Raw genomic sequence first — 19,359 nt, forward strand, 5'->3', positions numbered from 1 at the left:
TTCCTGAGAACTTAGCATTTATTCAAATTCAGTTTTCCAATGAAATAAAGTTATGAATGTCCTGAAAAAGAAACTTGAAAGTAGATAGTCGAAGCATCATTGGATTTCTAATAGGATGACTGTGTATTTTAAAAGTTGCATTTGTGATTCTAAAATGTTTAGCATCTATCTTGTTCATTAATTCATAAAAGAGAACCTGCCTTTTCCAAAACAGAGTCAGCTTGGGAAAATTCATTGGAAAGGTGGATACCAAAATGATCTTCCAACTAAAAAATGCTTTGGAAATTCATTTCTTTTTGTTTATTTTTGCCTTTGCAATGAAGCAGGAATAAAAAAAAAATAACAAAGCACTAGGTATTACGTAAACAGCTCCCTTAGCTGGAATGATTGGAGGAAAAAGTGAGACTGAGTAACATTAAGGCAAATTATCCTTGAAATCTGTGTCACTATCAAAAATGCATGTAGCTCAAAAGTAACCAAATCATCAACAAAACTCACAAAACTGTGTAAGTATATGGATTTATGTTATAGAAGATGATAATTCAAAATGAGTTTTACTTTAAGTTTCCAAATACACACTGCGTGTCAGAGAAAATGGCTAGAATTGGTGTAAGGAGGCTTACAAACACTTTAAGTCTCAAGTGGCCAGCCTAAGGCTGAAAACACAGTGTGGGTTGGATTTATTACCAGACATGTCTTTTCCACACAGGCACTGGCAGCGCAGGTTTTCATAACCTCCTGTCATTGTTTGCACTTAGCTCGCGGGGAGGATGGTAGGTATCGTTGATTAATCACATAGAAAACAAACAGGGATGCTCTTTTCCATGTCGCCACTTCAGCAAATGGAGAAGTAAGGAAGGATAAAGAGGCTTCGTGAGACCCCTGGTGATTCTCAGAGTCACCGGCTGACCAAAAGCGAGGGCTCAATGTGCAAGGAGTGGGATGAAGTCTGGAAGCAACCTGGAAACAGTCACTAAGAAATTAAGCTGGAAATAGGGAAGTCAAGCTTAATGAAAGGACAGAGCCTTCAGTCTCAACCAAGAGCAATGTTGCCCCTTGAGGCACTCTTGGTTGTCAAGACTCACAGTGGATGAGGGATGGGACTGCTATTGGTATCTAGAGCTTACAGACCAAGGGTGCTACCAAACAGGTTTCAAATGCACAAAATGCCCGCATATTAAATAGTTCTCCAGCCCCCAGTTTTAAAAGTCCGACTGTGGTAGAAACCCTGTTGTAGACCCTTGTGATGTGAACTCAGTGAGTTGGATACCATGGTATATGGGAAGAAGGGACTGTATTTACTAATTAAGGACTTTGAGCAATTCAAGAATTTATAGATGATACACTGTTACTTTCTTTTGACTTTTTTGAAGTATAGTTGATTTACAATATTGTGTTAATTTCAGGTTCACATCCAAGTGTTTCAATTACACATATATATATGTATATATGTGTGTGTATTTGTATATATATTTAATTATTTTTCATTATAGATTATTACTTTAAGATACTGACCACAGTTCCCTGTGCTAAACAGTAAATCCTTGTTGCTTGTGTATTTTATATATAGTAGTTTCTGTCTGCTACACCCATATTCCTAATATATCCCTCCCCCGTCCCTTTCCCTTTTGGTAACCATAAGTTTGTTTTCCATGTCTGTGAGTCTATTTCTGTTTTGTATATAGACACATTTGTATTTTTTAAGTATAGTTCATTTGCAATGCTGGGTTAGTTTCAAGTATACAGTGAAGTGAATCAGTTATACACATACATACATGCGTTTTTAAGACTCCTTTCCCAAATAGGTCAGTACAGAGTATTGAGTAACGTTCCCTGTTCCATTCAGTAGGTCCTTCTCACTTGGTGGTGCTCGTGGTAAAGAACCTGGCCGCCAGTGCAGGAGACACAAGAGACAGCGTTCCATCCTTGGCCTGGGAAGACCCCCTGGAGCAGGGCATGGCAATCCACTCCAGTATTCTTGCCTGGAGAATCGGCAGGGTGGCAATATACAGCCTTGACGTACTTCTTTCCCAGTTTGGAGCCAGTCCATTGTTCCATGTCCAGTTCTAACTGCTGCTTCTTGATCTGCGTACAGATTTCTCAAGAGGCAAGTCAGGTGGTCTGGTATTCCCATCTCTTGAAGAATTTTCCACAGTTTGTTGTGATACACACAGTCAAAGGCTTTGGCAGTAAAGCAGAATAGATGTTTTTTTCTGGAATTCTCTTGCTTTTTCTATGATCCAACAGATGTTGGCAATTTGATCTCTGGTTCCTCTGCCTTTTCTAAATCCAGCTTGAACATCTGGAAGTTCTCAGTTCACATACTGTTGAAGCCTGGCTTGGAGAATTTTGAGCATTACTTTGCTAGCATGTGAGATGAGTGCATTGTGCAGTAGTTTGAACATTCTTTGGCATTGCCTTTCTTTGGGATTAGAATGAAAACTGATCTTTTCCAGTCCTGTGGCCACTGTTGAGTTTTCCAAATTTGCTGGCATATTGAGTGCAGCACTTTCACAGCATCATCTTTTAGGATTTGAAATAGCTCAACTGGAATTCCATCACCTCCACTAGCTTTGTTCATAGTGATGCTTCATTTCAACATATAAGTTTTTTAACCTCCTTGGTTAAGTTTATTCCTAGGTATTTTTTAAATGTGAGTTTTAATGGGAGTTTTTAAAAAATTTATTTTCTGACATTTCATTGCTAATATAAATAAATACAACAGATTTCTGTATATTGATCATGTCTCTTGATACCATACTGACATCATCTATTAGTTCTAAAAACATCTGTGTGGAGACTTTAGGGTTCTCTCTATACACTATCAAGTCATCTGCAAATAGGATAATTTTACCTCATTCCTTTTAATTTGGATGTTTTCTTCCTTTTTTGTCTGGTTGCTGTGGCTAGGACTTCCAATGCTATGTTGAATAGACGTGGTGAGAGTGGGCATCCTTGTATGGTTCCTGAACTTAGCACGAAGGTTTTCAGCTTTTCACCTTTGAGTTACCATGTTGGCTGTGAGTTTGTCATAAATGGTTTTTATTATGTTGAGATATGTTCCTTCTATTCCCATTTTGGTGAGAGTTTTTATCATGAATAGATAGTGAATTTTGTCAAATGCTTTTTCTCCATTTTAAGATGACTATGTGGTTTTGGTCTTCTCTTTTGTTAATGTATCGCATGGAATGATTTATGTACTTAGAACCATCCTTGTGACCTTGGAATGAATTTAACTTGACCATGGTTAATGATGCTTTTTTATGAATTGTTGGATTCAGTTTGCTCATTTTTATTGAGAATTTTGCATCTTATATTCATCAAAGATATTGGCCTGTAGTTTTCTTTTTTGCAGTATGTCTGGCTTTGGTATCAGGGTGATGGTGGCTTCAAAGAATACCTTTGAGAGTGTTCCTTTTTCTTCAGTCTTTTGGAATAGTTGAGAAGATGAGGCATAAATTCTTCTTTGTATGTTTGGTAGAATTCTCTGGCAAAACCATTCAGTACTGGATTTTGTTTGCAAAAAAAAAAAAAAAGATTTTTTACAGATTCTATTTCAATTCTAGTGATCAGTCTGTTCAAATTATCTATTTTTTTCTTCAATTTTGGCAGTCAGTATGTTTCTTGAAACTTGTCCATTTATTTTAGTTTTTCCAATATGTTGGTTGTAACTGTTCATAGTATTCTCTTAGGATTTAAAATTTTCTCTGGTATTAGTTGTTATTTCTGCTCTTTCATTTCTTATTTTGTTTATTTGGATTCTCTCTTCTTGGTGAACCTGGATAGTGTTATGTATAATTATTCTGTATAAATTTATTTATAAAATAAATGCTTATATTTAATAATTAATAAATAAATATACTTATATTATAAATCCATCTATATTATATTTATATTTATTTATGTTATAATTTGTTATAAATTAATAAATATATTTAATAATTAATAAATAAAATAGTTAATTTATAAATAACATACCATTTATTATTATATAAATGTTATTTATATTAAATTTAATTTCTTTATTTTATAAATATAAATTTTGTTTATACTTATAAAAGTCAGCTCTTGGTTTTATTGATCTTTCTTATTGCTTTCTATCTATATTTTATTTTCTTTCTAATCCTTATTATTTTCTTCTTTCTGCCGAATCTGAGTTTTGGTTGTTCTTCTCATCCTTTTAGATGATAGGTTAGATTGTTAATTTGAGATTTTTCTTTTTCTTTTTAAATTCATATTAAGCACTTATTTTTTACTTGAAGTATAGTTGATTTACAATGTTGTGTTAATTTCAGGTGTATAGCAAAGTGCTTATACATATATCTAATTATAGGTGTATATATATATATATATATATATATTTAATTGTAGTTCTTCATGCTTATTCTTTTATTGTATCTATTAATTGTACTTATAATTGCTTTTACAATTTTTGATGGCTTTTAAAGATTTTTATTGTTTTTTTAAGTGATCTTCAATCCTTTTATATGTTTGCCTTTCCTATTCTGATTTTTCCTTTTCTATAGATTCTTGTTTCTTTTCTGCATAGAGAAGAACTTTATTTCTTTTAGGGTGGGATTAGTATTGCTGAATTACTTTGATTTTTGATAGGAACATCCCTGTGTAGACAGTGTGAGTCCAGTATTTTTGGCTTTTTCTAACTAATTATTTATCCCTCGTTCTATTCTAAATGGTAATCTTTCTGAGAAGAGTATCTTAGGTTGCAAGGTTTTCTCTTTCAAGACTTTTAATATATTTTGCCACTCCCTTCTGGCCTGCAAATTTTCTTTAGAGAAATCAGATGATAGCTTTATGGAGGTTTGCTTATAAGTCTTTTTTTTTCTTGCTGCATTTTTATCCCCTTTTTAACTTTTTCATCTTAATTACGGCATGTCTTGGTTTGGGTTCATCTTGTTTGGGACCCTCTGTGCTTCCTGTTCCTGGATATCTGTTTCCTTCTTTATGTTTCTGATACTTTTGGCCATCATTTGTTTAAATATATTTTCAGTTCTCCTTTGTCTCTCTTCTCCTTCTGAAAATGCTGTTGTGTGTAGGTTGGCACGCTTTGTGTTACCCCATAGAACTCTTATGTTATTTTCCTTTTCATTTGTCTGTCTGCTGTTCTGATTGGGTAATTTCCATTACTCTGCTTCCAGATCACTTATCCTTCTGTGTCATTTATTCTGCTATCCATTGCTTCAGAATTGGTTTTTATCTCAACAACTGAACTACCTCATTTTGATTGGTTCCTTCACAGTTCTACTTCGGTTATAGTTATCTGCATTTCTATCAGTAATCTTTTTTTATTCATTATTTTTAGTACCTTCATTTTGAACTAAGGATCTAATAGACTGATGAGGTCAGTTTCTTTATTTGTTCTTTCAGGGGATTTCTCTTATTCTTTTCATTTGGCGTAGTTCCTCTGCTTTTTAATTTTACTTCAGTTCCTCTGCCTCTATCAGTTAGAAGCATTTATCTACTGTGGTCTCGAATGGATAGTTTATATGGGAACATCCCTGTGGCGACTGTGTGGGTCCAGTATTTTTGGCTCAGGGGCCAGTTTTTGTCTGGATACCAGCAGCCCCTTTCCTCAGAGCGCCCTGGCCGTCATCTCCTTGCTAGGGGACGTGGTTGGGTGTCTAGATCTGACACCGGAAGTGGGGCACGGCTTCTAACCCGCGGCTGTTCCTGCTCTGGTGCGGCTGGGTCTGCTCCCCGGGGTGGAAGCGGAAGCTGAGGGGAGGGTTTGCTCAGGCTCTGTTGCCCGTGGGAGCGCGCCCTGCCCCACAGGAGGTGACCCCTGAAGCCTGCGAGGCCCCATCTGTGCCGCCCGTGTGGGCGTCCACGGTCCCACCGGACAGCCCGAAGCTGCATCTTCCCCGGCGTGCTCGTCCCGGCCCTGGCGCTGCGCCGTGGCCACAGGAACTGCAGGGGCGGCGCCGCTGTCGGGGAGCTGGACTGCGCTGGGCGGACCTTCCCCAGCACCTGTCCATCCCGACCAGCGCGCAGTGCGCGGAGCCCCGGGGCCCCACCGGGAGTGAAACGCTGCACCCTCCTGCCCAGGGCGGGTCCGGCCGAGGCTTGGCACGCAGAGGCTGTGTGTCTGTGGCGCCCCGGGTGCTGACATCGTCTGCTGCAGCTGCCGGCCCCCGCCCCCCACGCCTGCTGCTGGGTGGACACTGCCGGGGTCTCCACGCCTCCCCGAGGACCACGCCCCGGGCCCCTGGGCTGGTCTCTCGCTCCTAGATTGAGTCCTCTTCCCGGGTCTACCTGCCGGAGACGCAGAGCCTAGCTGCTGCGTGTCCTCGTGACGCCACTGGTGTGCAGGCTGACAAGCCCGCCCCGGTCACTCACTCCACGGTCTCCAGGTCTGGCCAGGATCATACTCAGGGGCTCTGGTCTGTCTGCAAGTAGGCAGCTTCTCTGCCCTGATTCCGTGCCAAGCTGCAATGTGGAGCAGGCAGGGCTGCATTTCCCAGTCCAAGGGTTTCGCCTCTTGGGATCTGCAATATGTGTCAAGGCGCCAGTCTCCCTCTGCCCTGCGAGGGCACACTCCTAAGAACAGAGTCTAGGTGTCCCCAGCCCCTCCATCTGCCCAGTGGATGGCCCAGCAGGATAGGGTACTTCCCAGGTCGAGGGTCTGCCCACGTGGACCCTCTCTCCCTTACAGATCCTTCCCAGAGGACACCAGTCCCATCCTAACCCTTTTTGATTTTTTATTTTCTGTTCTACCTGGATTCATGGAGATCCATCTTGCATTTTGGTTGTGTAGGAGATCTTCTGCCAGTTTCTGGATAGTGTTCTGTGAGAACGCTTCCACCTGCAGATGCATTTTTGACGTGCTTGTGGGGGGAGGTGAGCCCCACATCCTCCAAGTCCGTCGTCCTTCTGGACTCTGTCCCTTTGAATTTTTTGATATGATAACTATTTCAATTAGGAAGGTCATTCAAAATCAACTAGTGGGCAATTACAGTCATATGTCCCAGAGAGGATTTTTTCTGGTAAAAGCAGAAGAATCAATTACTTGAATTGTAATTGTAAACATACTACATAGTTTCCCAAATTATTGCTGTGAATTTCCTTTTACATTATTATTAAATTACCTCTATATACCACTCTCTCCCAAATAACCACTCACTAATGTCAAAATTAGTGACATTAGTGAAATTAAATATTTGTTCTGCATATTTTCTTCCTTAAACTTTTTGTCATGGCCTACAAGCCTTGTAAATCTTATTATTTTCCTTTTCTAAGTGCACTAAAAGAAGTGCTTACTTTTATGTTTCTGTTACTGAGAATTTACTATGCCTCTTTTCTCTCTCTCCTCCCCAATATATGTCTTTTAATTTCAAACACCCTGGTGAAACTAGCTAATATTCCTATAAATATTTCATTCTCTATAAGGTAAAAGGCCTATGAGGTAGTTTGTGTGATAAAGAAGTTGCTTTAGTAGTTGCTAACAGAAATCCTTTAGAGAATTTATAATAAATGAATGCAGGAAGACTTAAGTTTGTTCTTTCAAAATTAAAGTCTGCAAAGAGTATAGAGTAGCATAGAAAAGCGGCTAAGATGGAGATGCTGAGCTAAGAGAGGTCAACACTTCCAGATAGTAGACCGAAGATAAATGAGAGTCGTAAGAGATGTAAAGGAAAGCAGCCGTGGAGCACCTTTCTTGTTCCCCTCCTCTTTCTCCAAGTGGGAAGACTAGGAAAACGAACCACTAAGAATGAACAACACAAGAGGAGCCGGAATAATCCTCCTGGTGTAAACCCATCCTGGAACTCACAGAGCCCTTTGTGAATGCTGAGGCAGAGTTAATATGGAGCGAACTACAAAGAACCAGGTAAATTTGCTTAAATGAAGTACTTACTGAGAGAACTAAGGGTTTATAATAAAGATGATATTGTTCAGTCACTAAGTCATGTCTGATTCTTTGCCAACCCATGAGCTGCAGGACGCCAGGCTTCCCTGTCCTTCACTACCTCCCAGAGCCTGCTTCAGCTTCAGCATCAGTCCTTCCAATGAGTATTCAGGGTTGACTTCCTTTAGGATTGACTGGTTTGATCTCCTTGCAGTCCAAGGGACTCTTAGGAGTCTTCTCCAACACCACAGTTCAAAAGCATCAATTCTTCAGTGCTCAACCTTCTTTATGGTCCAACTCTCACATCCATACATGACTACTGGAAAAATCATAGCTTTGACTATATGGACCTTTGTTGGCAAAGTGATGTCTTTGCTTTTAATATGCTATCTAGGTTTGTCATCAAGATTGCTGGGAGAAATATCAATAACCTCAGATTTGCAGATGACACCACCCTTATGGAAGAAAGTGAAGAGGAACTAAAAAGCCTCTTGATGAAAGTGAAAGAGAACGAAAAAGTTGACTTAAAGCTCAACATTCAGAAAACTAAGATCATGGCATCTGGTCCCATCACTCCATGGCAAATAGATGGGGAAGCAATGGAAACAGTGAGAGACTTTATTTTTTGGGGCTCCAAAATCACTGCAGATGGTGACCACAGCCATGAAATTAAAAGACACTTGCTCCTTGGAAGAAAAGTTATGACAACCTAGACAGCATATTAAAAAGCAGAGACATTACTTTGCCAACAAAGGTCCGTCTAGTCAAAGCTATGGTTTTTCCAGTGGTCATGTATGGATGTGAGAGTTGGACTGTAAAGAAAGCTGAGCACCGAAGAATTGATGCTTTTGAACTGTGGTGTTGGAGAAGACTCTTGAGAGTCCCTTGGACTGCAAGGAGATCCAACCAGTCCATCCTAAAGGAGATCAGTCCTGGGTGTTCATTGGAAGGACTGATGCTGAAGCTGAATCTCCAATACTTTGGCCACCTGATGTGAAGAGCTGACTCATTTGAAAAGACCCTGATGTTGAGAAAGATTGAAGGCAGGAGGAGAAGGGGTACGACAGGATGAGATGGTTGGATGGCATCACCGACTCAATGGACATGAGTTTGAATAAACTCCGGGAGTTGGTGATGGACAGGGAGGCCTGGCGTGCTGCAGTCCATGGGGTCACAAAGAGTCAGACACGACTGAGTGACTGAAATGAACTTAGGTTTGTCATAGATTCTCTTCCAAAGAGCAAGCATCTTTTAATTTCATGGCTATTGTCACCATCTGCATTGTTGTAGGAGCCCAAGACAATAAAATCTGTCACTGTTTCCAGTTCTCCCCCATCTATTTGCCATGAAGAGATGAAGCTGGATGACATGTTGAGTTTTAAGTCAACTGTTTTACTCTCCTCTTTCATCCTCACCTAGAGACTTTTTATTCCTCTTCACTTTCTGTTAGAGTGGTATCATTTGCATATCTAAGGTTTTTGATATTTCCCCTAGCAATCTTTGAAGAAAGAAATGGCAACCCCCTCCAGTATTCTTGCCTGGAGAATCCCCATGGACAGAGGAGCCTGGTGGGCTACAGTCCATGGGGTCGCAAAGAGTCGGACACAACTGGGCGACGAAGCACACAGCATTAGAAATCCTGGCCAAGAATAAATGTAGCAAAAGTTTCCTTTTAAGTAACTTACATTAACTTAAAAGGGAAAGCTAGACGAGGAAAAAAAAAAAAAAAAAAACCAGAAAAGAGGACCTAACATGCATAAGGAAAGCAAGGAATAATTTCACTGTGGGCCCAGCCTGCTCTTGGCGCTGGGCTGCGCGCCTTCTCCCCAGCGTGTAGCGAGCTCCGCCTCGTCCTTCCCTCGCTCTGTGATGCTGGAGTCGGCGCGCTCGGGCAGAGCTCCAGGGCGGGGAAGGGGGGCTCACTCCCGCCTGCTCCTCCTGGCGGCCTGGGTCAGCGGCCAGCAGTCAGTCCAGGGTCCTTTGCACCCCCGTGTGACCCGGGGGTACTCTCCTGTCCCCCTCGGAGGGAGCGGCAGAGCGGGCCGGGCCCCCTCGGAGGGCGGAGCCCCGCCGTGCGGCTCCCACTCACGCTTCGAGAGCCGGCCATCCAGCCCTCTGCTCTGATCCTCTGGCTCCAGAGCTGGGAGAAGTCTCCTGTCTCCGTATCATGTTCATGTTGCCTTTTCACTTCTTAGTTCTGTAACACCTTTTAAAACAACTCCTTACCTTACATTCTCTCGGGTAAAAGTGACTAACAGGTCTCTGTTTTCCTCATTAGCTTCTGCATGAATTAAGTCGTAAATTAATCTTTTTTATGAATAACCGAAGCTCAACTAGGTTCAGTCATGTGGTCAGTGTTCCACGGCTGCCAGGAGGCGCAGCGCGAAGGTGGAGCCAGAGCTACATGCCCCGGACTCGCCTCACAGTCCAGGAGGCAGGAGGAAAACCATGAGAGGTGTGTGCTGCTGAATTTTAAAGAATAACAAGCATAAAAACTTAGAGAATAATTTAAGAATAAAGGTATTTACCCATCTAGCTAGGTGATTAATGACCATCCTTATACCTTTATTTATATATATATTCTTAAATGTATATATTCTTCATTTATTTATGCAAGTGTATATGTATATTATTTTTAAGTTTCTTTCCAAATTTCCACCACTGTGATAGAAGAAGGATTTCCTTAAAAGATATGAGTCAACAAGGAGAATAGGTAGAAAGCGCGCTGGAACACTAAGACAGCCGTGGACGTCAGAAAGCAGCAGAACCAGGGGGAAGAGATGAAGCAGAACAGGAAAGAAGCACCCAGGCCTGCAGATCAGAAGCCTGAAGGCAGGTGAGCCCTGGCCTCAGAGCGCAAGAATGGCTCAGAAATTGCTGGCACTGGGCTTCTCAAAGGTGATTGTGATATGGCAGGATTTTGAACAATTCTTACAAGGAGCCATCAGATCTCCAGCATCCTTTCCCCACAACTTCCAGCCCAGTGATTCCATCTCTACAACCTGGAAGAAGATTATCACTTTAAACGGCACTGAGGGTTTGGTAACGCTGAGCACAGTGTGGAGGAAAGACGGTGGAAATCTGAGACTTCATCCGGAGCAGTGAGCGACTTCAGTGAGTGTGACGCTGGCCGCTCTGTCCTGTCCGAGTCTTTGCACCCCGTGGACCGTAGCCCGCCAGGCTCCTCTGTCCATGGGACTCTCCAGGCAAGGGTGCTGGAGTGGGCTGCCGTCTCCTTCAGGGGGTCTTCCCGACCCAGGGACTGAACCGCGTCTCAGGCACTGGCAGGCAGACTGTTCATTGCCAGTGCCACATCGGAAGCCTGAGAAACTTCTAGGGGGAGAGTAAACAATTGGTGGAGGAAGTTTCGGCGGGACAGGATTCTGAGAAGAGGGCTGGCTGGCCTTCAGGGAAGGGACTGAAGAGACTTCTTCCTCACACGTGAGCAAAGCAAAGCTTGATGGAAGTATTTGGAAAGGTGCCCTGGGAGATATTATTTCTGAGAACTTACATATTCTCTGTGTGAGGAGAGAAGGATGAGGAGCAACCTAAGTTTGAATCAACTTTGAAGGAAATCAAAAGAAGAACACCCTTCCCTGCATCCATTTCTACTGCACGTTATTATTACCTTAAAGAATGATTTTATAAATTCACATAGTGCAGGTCACAGACTTATGGCTCACGTGTCAAATTTACCCCAAAAGGATGTGATTTTTTTTTTAATTGGCTGTCAACATTTTGAAATTCAGTAACGTATTTTAACAAAGACTGAGGGCATCTTTTTTAAAGACTAGATGATCCTACAACATGTTGCGGAGTGGAGTGAGGTGGTGGCAAGTTTCTTAGATGGAGTAGATCTTCTATAGTCGATCACTAAATACGTGACCTTTCTGACCCAGAAGCCGTTTGAGTTTGACATCCTGAAAACATCTGTCTTTTGAGCATGACTAAGTCACTTGTACAAAACTGTGGTGGGGTTATTTATCATTTTTAGAAAAGTAGTGTAAAGTATCACAAGAGCCCCACTCTGTTACTCTACCCATAGACTGGGAGTGTCAGAAGAAGTGAAACAACATTTAAAATTGTCTCCTGATGGGATGAATCCCTCCAGTTAGGGCTTCTAAGACCATGCAAGTCCATTCTCATAACTTAACCTCGAAAAGTAAAATCACCATCACACAGAAGACTCCCATGGTATCTCTTAGAGATTATGTCATCCTGAGAGGACTGTCCTGGCCAGATTTGTCTGTATATAGCTACCGATTTCATTGAAGCTTCCCAGGTGGCACCAGTGGTAAAGAACCTGCCTGCCAATGCAGGAGACATAAGAGATGTGGGTTCGATCCCTGGGTGGGGAAGATCCCCTAGAGGAGGGCATGGCAACCCACTCCAGTATTCTTGCCTGGAGAATCCCGTAGACAAAAGGGGCTGGTCGGGCTATGGTCCATAGGGTTGCAAAGAGTCTGACACAACTGATGCGACTTAATATGCACATATGCAAGCTTCTGATATGTGGTTTGACTTGGCATAGACTGACTATGAAACACAAACCCTAGCAGGGGCTTACATGTTTTATTAGTGTAATAGTTGTTATAGGAGTACTGATTGATGTCCATCCTATTTTAAGAAATAGTTCTTATTTGTGACTCATTAATAATTTGCATAATAATTATATGCAATATACGATTATATGCAATAATTGTGTCTATCTAACTCTTCAGTGAATTTCAATACTCTGAGAATCATTATGTGTATGATCACGAGATAAGAGTCAATTAGCTCTAGCCACATTCTTGAAAACATTTAACTAGTAGTGCACGTCACACAAATGTGATTAAGTGCTAACTGTTCTTTTAGGACTAAGCTATGCCTATTAAAGAACCTGCACCAAGATAAACTCCTTTCTAAGAAATTACATTTAATTATGAATTTTTTCCTGACCTGTAGCTTTCTTGGTCTCTTTCATGCAACGAGTTTCTGGCCTATGGACCTCAGTTGCAGGGGTCATTTTCTTTTCTACGGAAACTTCTTCGGTCCTAGGGGGAAGCTCATAAGGTTTGGTTCGCTTGTGTAGCTTCTCTTCTCTTCTCTTCATTATTTCTCTGAAGCGATTTTGCTCCTGTAACTCCTTATCTTTCCGTTCTTCAGCCTCACATATTGCGTCTTCCTTCTGCCGCATCTTTTGCTCTTCTTCCCACTGTTACAGAGAGAAGGTATCGTTTACATGCGATGTCCCATGAAAAAAGCCTATCGGTTCCCTCAGGGCTTCAGTCATCACACTGCGGAGCAGCAGCGGTGTGCAAGGCACCTTGGCGTCTGTCCGCAGTTTGCTGTCTGTCCTAATCCTTGTACGTCAGGGACACTTGATAAAATTCAGCCGACTTGGCAGGGCACTTAACACGGCAGCTGTGTGTTTGACTTTATTGTCAATTCTACAGACTTCACCTTCCCTCCCCCATTCAGGTTTGTAATTTTAAGCCCAGAAATTGAGCAATTATGAAAAATTGACCAGAAAAGTAGATTTATAGTCCAGAGATCTGGATTTGTATGTAGACTCGGTCACTTACTATCTTTAAAACCTTTAACAATTAACTGAATCATAAAGCTACATTCTTCTTATTGGTAAATGTTTTACAGACTTGTTGTAAGGATTAAATTAACCACTGTAAGAGCATTTGTAAATTGTGAGATATTAGTGCAAAGCACTATAGTTATAGCTATTTCAAAGGAAATGTATATAGATGAATACTTTTTAAAAACATGACATTCAGAGAAACTTCGATAAACCTCTACAAGTTAGTACTATCAGACTACTATTTGATTAGGCCAGCCATAGATCAAACAGTTTGGACCCTATCCATTCTCAAACATATTTTCCAGAAAGGATGGCTTTGCCTGTCTATGGAGAGACTGATGGCAGTGAACGCTTGCTGCGGCTGCTGCTGCTAAGTCGCTGCTTATTCCCTTGGAAGGGAGAAAAGATGACGGCTCTTAGGAGGCATTTCTTAGCCTCCTCTCCATCACTCAAAACAGTGTCCTCTGCCTCTTTAGGCCAGTGTGTTTAATCACAGAGTGATTAAAGTCTTTTGACTCTTTCAAGGGTACAGAATGATAAGGCAAAAGATTTTTATTCTGTTACTAAAATGACACTATGTATGTGTGTATATATACACATTGGCAAATTGCTATCTTCTATAGTATAGTCCAGATAATTTAGTTGAAGTAAATGGTAAAATTACAGTTGCTGCAACTGATGAACTATTAGGAATTTGTGATAATGCCTTGTACATATGATATATTGGTTTAGCATAAATGTTATTAGTGAATAAAATAGCAATACTATAGCTCTGATTTTGTAATTCTAGGATATCATTCCATTTCCAAACCACAATACTTGTGGCTATTGGTACAGTGGCTTAAGTATTGGCTCTGTGAATAAATAACTATTTAGTGGGATCAGTAAATGAAATAATCACTTATTCTTTCTCAAAATATCACTAATAAAAGGAATGTAAAAAATCAACCATGGGAATATAAACACAATCTGAGAAGTAATACACAACTGGTGATAAAATTAATTTAAACACATTCTACATAGTATGTAATCCCTATTATATTAAAAGAAAAAACAAAATATAATTATTCTACTTATATAAGTAACTCTATACAAGTAACTTATAAGTATATAAGTAACTCTACTCCTAAAAAGAAGCAGTCATAAATGATTTGGCAAGAAATCACTGATTATATGGAGCTCAGTGGATTAAAACCTGTTCAGTGGCCCTGCCTTGTTACTGCTTCTTTAACTGACACCAAGAACAGAATGTTAAAGTCATTCTAATACTTCAGGGGTAAAGAGTGGGCACTGAAAAACTGAGTCAGAATATTTTTGTTCTTTTATTAAAAATACAGAATAAATCAGTGTTCAGTGTCCAACATTAGATTCCTCTCACTCACAAAAATCGGTACTAATTCAGGAAACAGAATAAGGCTAGTATTTTATAAATGAAAGAAAGCCAAAATTTCTGTAACCCAGTGAAGGCACTGACGTATATAGATAGTACAGTGAGATATAATTCAATTTGGCAAATCTCAATGAAAACTCAATCTACTTTTGAGTTCCGTGATTAGTGTTTCCATCTCAGAACTACACTTTCTGATTAACAATTCCCTTAGAGAGCAAAGCTTTTGCTGCTAGTTTAAGAAAATCAAACTTACGTGATGGTCGACGATTCTTGCCAACTCTCTGTTTGCCCTGGTGAAGAAATCTGGATATGGAAACAGAGGAGCCTCTGCCACAGAAGAACATTCCCTTCAAAAGAGCAAAGAACAGATCCAGTATCAGGTACAGATACTCCTCCCCAGGATACACAGATTTGCAAATCACCATTGTTAAGCATTTTGATTCTATATTGCTAACATGGGAGACTTACTCTGTATAGAAAATTAAATATTAGTTTTTAGTTTCTGTAAGCCATTTGGGTTATTCAAACTGACAATTTTGAGGGTAAGGTATGGCATACAGAATGAGAACAAGAAGATAATAAAAAGGCAACCTCTCCTAGGAGATATAAATACTTTAGCTGGTCGGTAGCGAATGAGATGCTATGAAAGGCTTCAGACTGTGTCCACTGGGGAGATGAAAATGCCCATCCCTGTACACAGCCCCATGACCCCGAAAGTTCTGGTGGAATTCTAAGCCTAAGAATTTGATCCTAGATCTACCAAAAAAATGCTATAACTTCAATATTTCTTTCAAGCCTTTCTATTACTAAGGGTGGAACTGGAGGAGACTTTAGCAACAGCTCAGTGGAAATGCAGGCAGTACAAAGCTGGGCCCTCAACTGGTGAAGATTGAGCATTAAACATTCCACATCAAAATTATATTATTGAATTTATTATCAAGAAACTATTGTGAGTGCAGAAATATGTTATGCAACAAAATGGTGGTAGAGAATATGGTTTTGAAGGAGAGAAAGTAGGTTTAAAGGAGAAGCTCTTGGGAAAGGGTCTATGAAGAGATATAGCTGGTGAAAATTTCCATATTCAAAAAGCCTGATCAGTTTTTAAGACTATAATGTCTAGTAAGCACTTTTTCAAGTTGCTGCCTCTAACCTTTGTGGCATCCTTCTCTCCTATCACTGGGTTGCTTGATGCCACACTAGATGTTTCTCAAATACTTCCACTTATCTTCATCTCCACTATTATTTTCCTTATCTAAACAATTATCTTTTACCTGGACTAAGGCCTCCTTGTTTATAATCTCTGCATCCATCATGCCTCACTCTTTTTATTCTTGTCTCGACAGAGTAGCCAGAATTTTTTTTCAAAATACAAAATGGATCATGTCAATCCCTGGCTTCAAACTCTTCAGTAAATCTCCAGTAGCTTTAGAATGAAGATTACATCTCTTGGGACTTCCTGGTGGCCCAGTGGCTAAGACTCCATGCTCCCAATGCAGGGGACTGGGTTCAATCCCTGTCTGGGGAACTAGATCCCATATGCTGCAACGAAAAATAAGATCCTGCATGCTGCAACTAAGACCTGGCACAGCCAAATAAATAAAACTAGTTATATATTTTTTAAAGATTGTATTTCTTGTTGAAGAAGGCTGAAATAGACTGTGCGTTTGTTGCATGGCTTCTCCAGACTTACTTCTCTCCCTCCTTATCGCCCGAGGCCCATGCGTTCGTAACACACGGGCTTTCCTGCAGTCGCTGTGATGTGTCCTGTTCCGCCCTACCTACTACTGTTTTTTTGCACTCGCTGCCGCCCCTTTCTGCAACGCCCTTTCCCTCCTCTTCCTCTCTGCCGCAGTGCTCACCTCAGTTCAGTCTCTCAGGCGTGCTCAACTCTTTGTGACCCCATGAACCGCAGCACGCCAGGCCTCCCTGTCCATCACCAACTCCCAGAGTCTACCCAAACTCATGTCCATTGAGTCGGTGATGCCATCCAACCATCTCATCCTCTGTCATCCCCTTCTCCTCCTGCCCTCAATCTTTCCCAGCATCAGGGTCTTTTCCAATGAGTCAGCTCTTCACATCAGGTGGTCAGAGTATTGGAGTTTCAGCTTCAGCATCAGTCCTCCCAGTGAACACTCAGGACTGATTTCCTTTAAGATGGACTGGTTGGATCTCCTTGCAGTCCAAGGGACTCTCAAGAGTCTTCTCCAAGCACCACAGTTCAAAAACATCAATTCTTCAACACTCAGCTTTCTTTATAGTTCAACTCTCACATCCATACATGATGACTGAACAAACAAATGCCTTGACTAGATGGACCTTTGTTGGCAAAGTAATGTTTCTGCTTTTTAATATGCTGTCTAGGTTGGCCATAATTTTCTTTTCAATGAATGAGCGTCTTTTTAATTTCATGGCTGCAGTCACCATCTGCAGTGATTTTGGAGCCCAAGAAAATAAAGTCAGCCACTGTTTCCACTGTTTCCCCATCTATTTGCCATGAAGTGATGGGACCAGATGCCATGATCTTAGTTTTCTGAATATTGAGCTTTAAGCCAACTTTTTCATTCTCCTCTTTCACTTTCATCAAGAGGCTCTTTAGTTCACTTTCTGCCATAAGAGTGGTGTCATCTGCATATCTGAGGTTGTTGATATTTCTTCCAGCAATCTTGATTCCAGCTTGTGCTTCATCCAGCCCAGCATTTCTTATGATGTACTCTGCATATAAGTTAAATAAGTAGGGTGACAATATATAGCCTTGATGTACTCCTTTTCCTATTTGGAACCAGTCTGTTGTTCCATGTCCAGTTCTAACTGTTGCTTCCTCACCTGCATACAGATTTCTTAGGAGGCATGTCAGGTGGTCTGGTATTCTCATCTCTTTCAGAATTTTCCACAGTATATTGTAATCCACATAATCAAAAGCTTTGGCATAGTCAATAAAGCAGAAATAGATGTTTTTCTGGAACTCTCTTGCTTTTTCAATGATTCAGTGGATGTTGGCAATTTGATTTCTGGATCCTTTGCCTTTTCTAAAACCAGCTTAAATGCCTGGAAGTTCATGGTTGACATATTGCTGAAGCCTGGCTTGGAGAATTTTGAGCATTACTTTGCTAGCGTGTGAGATGAGTGCATTAACTAGCTGCAGTGCTAGTTAACGCTTACTTATCCTTCCTCTTCTTAGTTCAAGCCCAGTAACCACAGCTATCAACCCATCATGGGCCTTTCCTTCATCAAACTTATCTCAGTTGTAACTTCACATTTATCTGTGTGCCTGTATGAGTTTTATTTTCTTGACTGAATATGAGCTGCATGATTGTGGACACTGTTGTTTGCTAATCACCGTCTCCACAGTGCCTACCCCAGGCCATAAAGATGAGTCTAGCACACAACACTCTGTCAGCAGAGCAGTGCCCAGTACAGTGAGAAGGCAGCAACCTCAGGAGGTAAGTCGTCAGAGCAGAGCTAATAACAGGGATTCATAGGAAAACAACTCATGTGACAGGTGAGCAGGGAAAATATATGCACATAGATGGTTTGGGAGTATTTAATCCCATTCCATAGGCTGCCTTTTCATCTTCGTTTCTTTTGCTGTGAAGAAGCTTTTTAGTTTCATGTACTCCTGCTTGTTGATTTTAGTGTCAACTTCATAAAATCATTGCCAAGACCAATGTCAAGATGCTTTTCCCCTATGCTTTCCACTAGGAATTTTACAGTTTCAGTTCTTACATCTAAGACTTGAGTCCCTTTCAGGTTAGCTTTTGTGGGTGGTATGAGATAGGGGACAGATTGCATTCAATCTGAATATTCAGTGAATATTCAGTTTTCCTAGCACCAATTATTGAAGACACTGTCTTCCGCCGTGAGTATTCCTGACCCCCCTTGTCAAACATTAGTTACCCATATACCAGTGAATTTATCTCTGGGCTTTTCCTTCTGTGCCAGCCATCTCTGGGTCTGTTTATGCCAGCACCGAACAGTTTTGATTACTTGGCTTACTGTGTGTTAGTCGCTTGGTTGTGTCTGACTCTTTCCAACCCAGTTGACTGTAGCCCACAAGGCTCTTCTATCCATGGAATTCTCCAAGTGAGAATACTTGCGTGGGTTGCCATTTCCTTCTCCAGGGGCACTTCCCAAGCCAGGGATTGAACCCAGGTCTCCTGCATTGTAGGCATTCTTCACTATGTGAACCACCAGGGAAGCTTGGTTGCTACAGCTGCATTATACATTTTGCTATTGGGAAGTGTGATGCCTCCAGTTTTGTTCTTTCTTGGGACTGCTTGAACTAATTGAGGTCTTTTGGGGTTTTATACAAATTTTGGAACTGTTTTTTCTATTTCTGTGAAAAATGTTATTGAAATTTTGATAGAGATTACACTGAATGTATAGATCACTTTAGCTTGTAGGAACATTTTAACAATATTAAAATCTTCTGATTTATGACCACAGAATATCTTTCAGTTTGTGTCTTCAATTTCTTTCATCACTAAATTCAAGTGATGACAGCACAGAACTGTCATCTCCTTAGTTAAATTTATT

General features: G+C 40.9%; 1 protein-coding gene across 3 annotated transcripts in view; it reads right to left on the bottom strand.

Moving 5' to 3' along the window:
- Positions 1-12,762: 12,762 nt before the first annotated feature.
- TMEM232 (transmembrane protein 232) overlaps positions 12,763-19,359 on the bottom strand; it is a 244,479-nt gene continuing 237,882 nt past the window's right edge. For all 3 annotated transcript variants that reach the window (XM_070462676.1, XM_070462674.1, XM_070462673.1), the window contains 2 exons: positions 15,080-15,173; positions 12,763-13,058 (listed from right to left, as the gene is read on the bottom strand). In XM_070462676.1, coding sequence (XP_070318777.1) covers positions 12,780-13,058; positions 15,080-15,173 — 373 coding nt within the window. In that variant the 3' untranslated portion in view covers positions 12,763-12,779. The remainder of the gene's footprint in view (positions 13,059-15,079; positions 15,174-19,359) is intronic.

This window comes from Odocoileus virginianus, unplaced genomic scaffold, assembly GCF_023699985.2.
Source record: "Odocoileus virginianus isolate 20LAN1187 ecotype Illinois unplaced genomic scaffold, Ovbor_1.2 Unplaced_Scaffold_8, whole genome shotgun sequence".
In the NCBI taxonomy this organism is placed as follows: domain Eukaryota; kingdom Metazoa; phylum Chordata; class Mammalia; order Artiodactyla; family Cervidae; genus Odocoileus; species Odocoileus virginianus.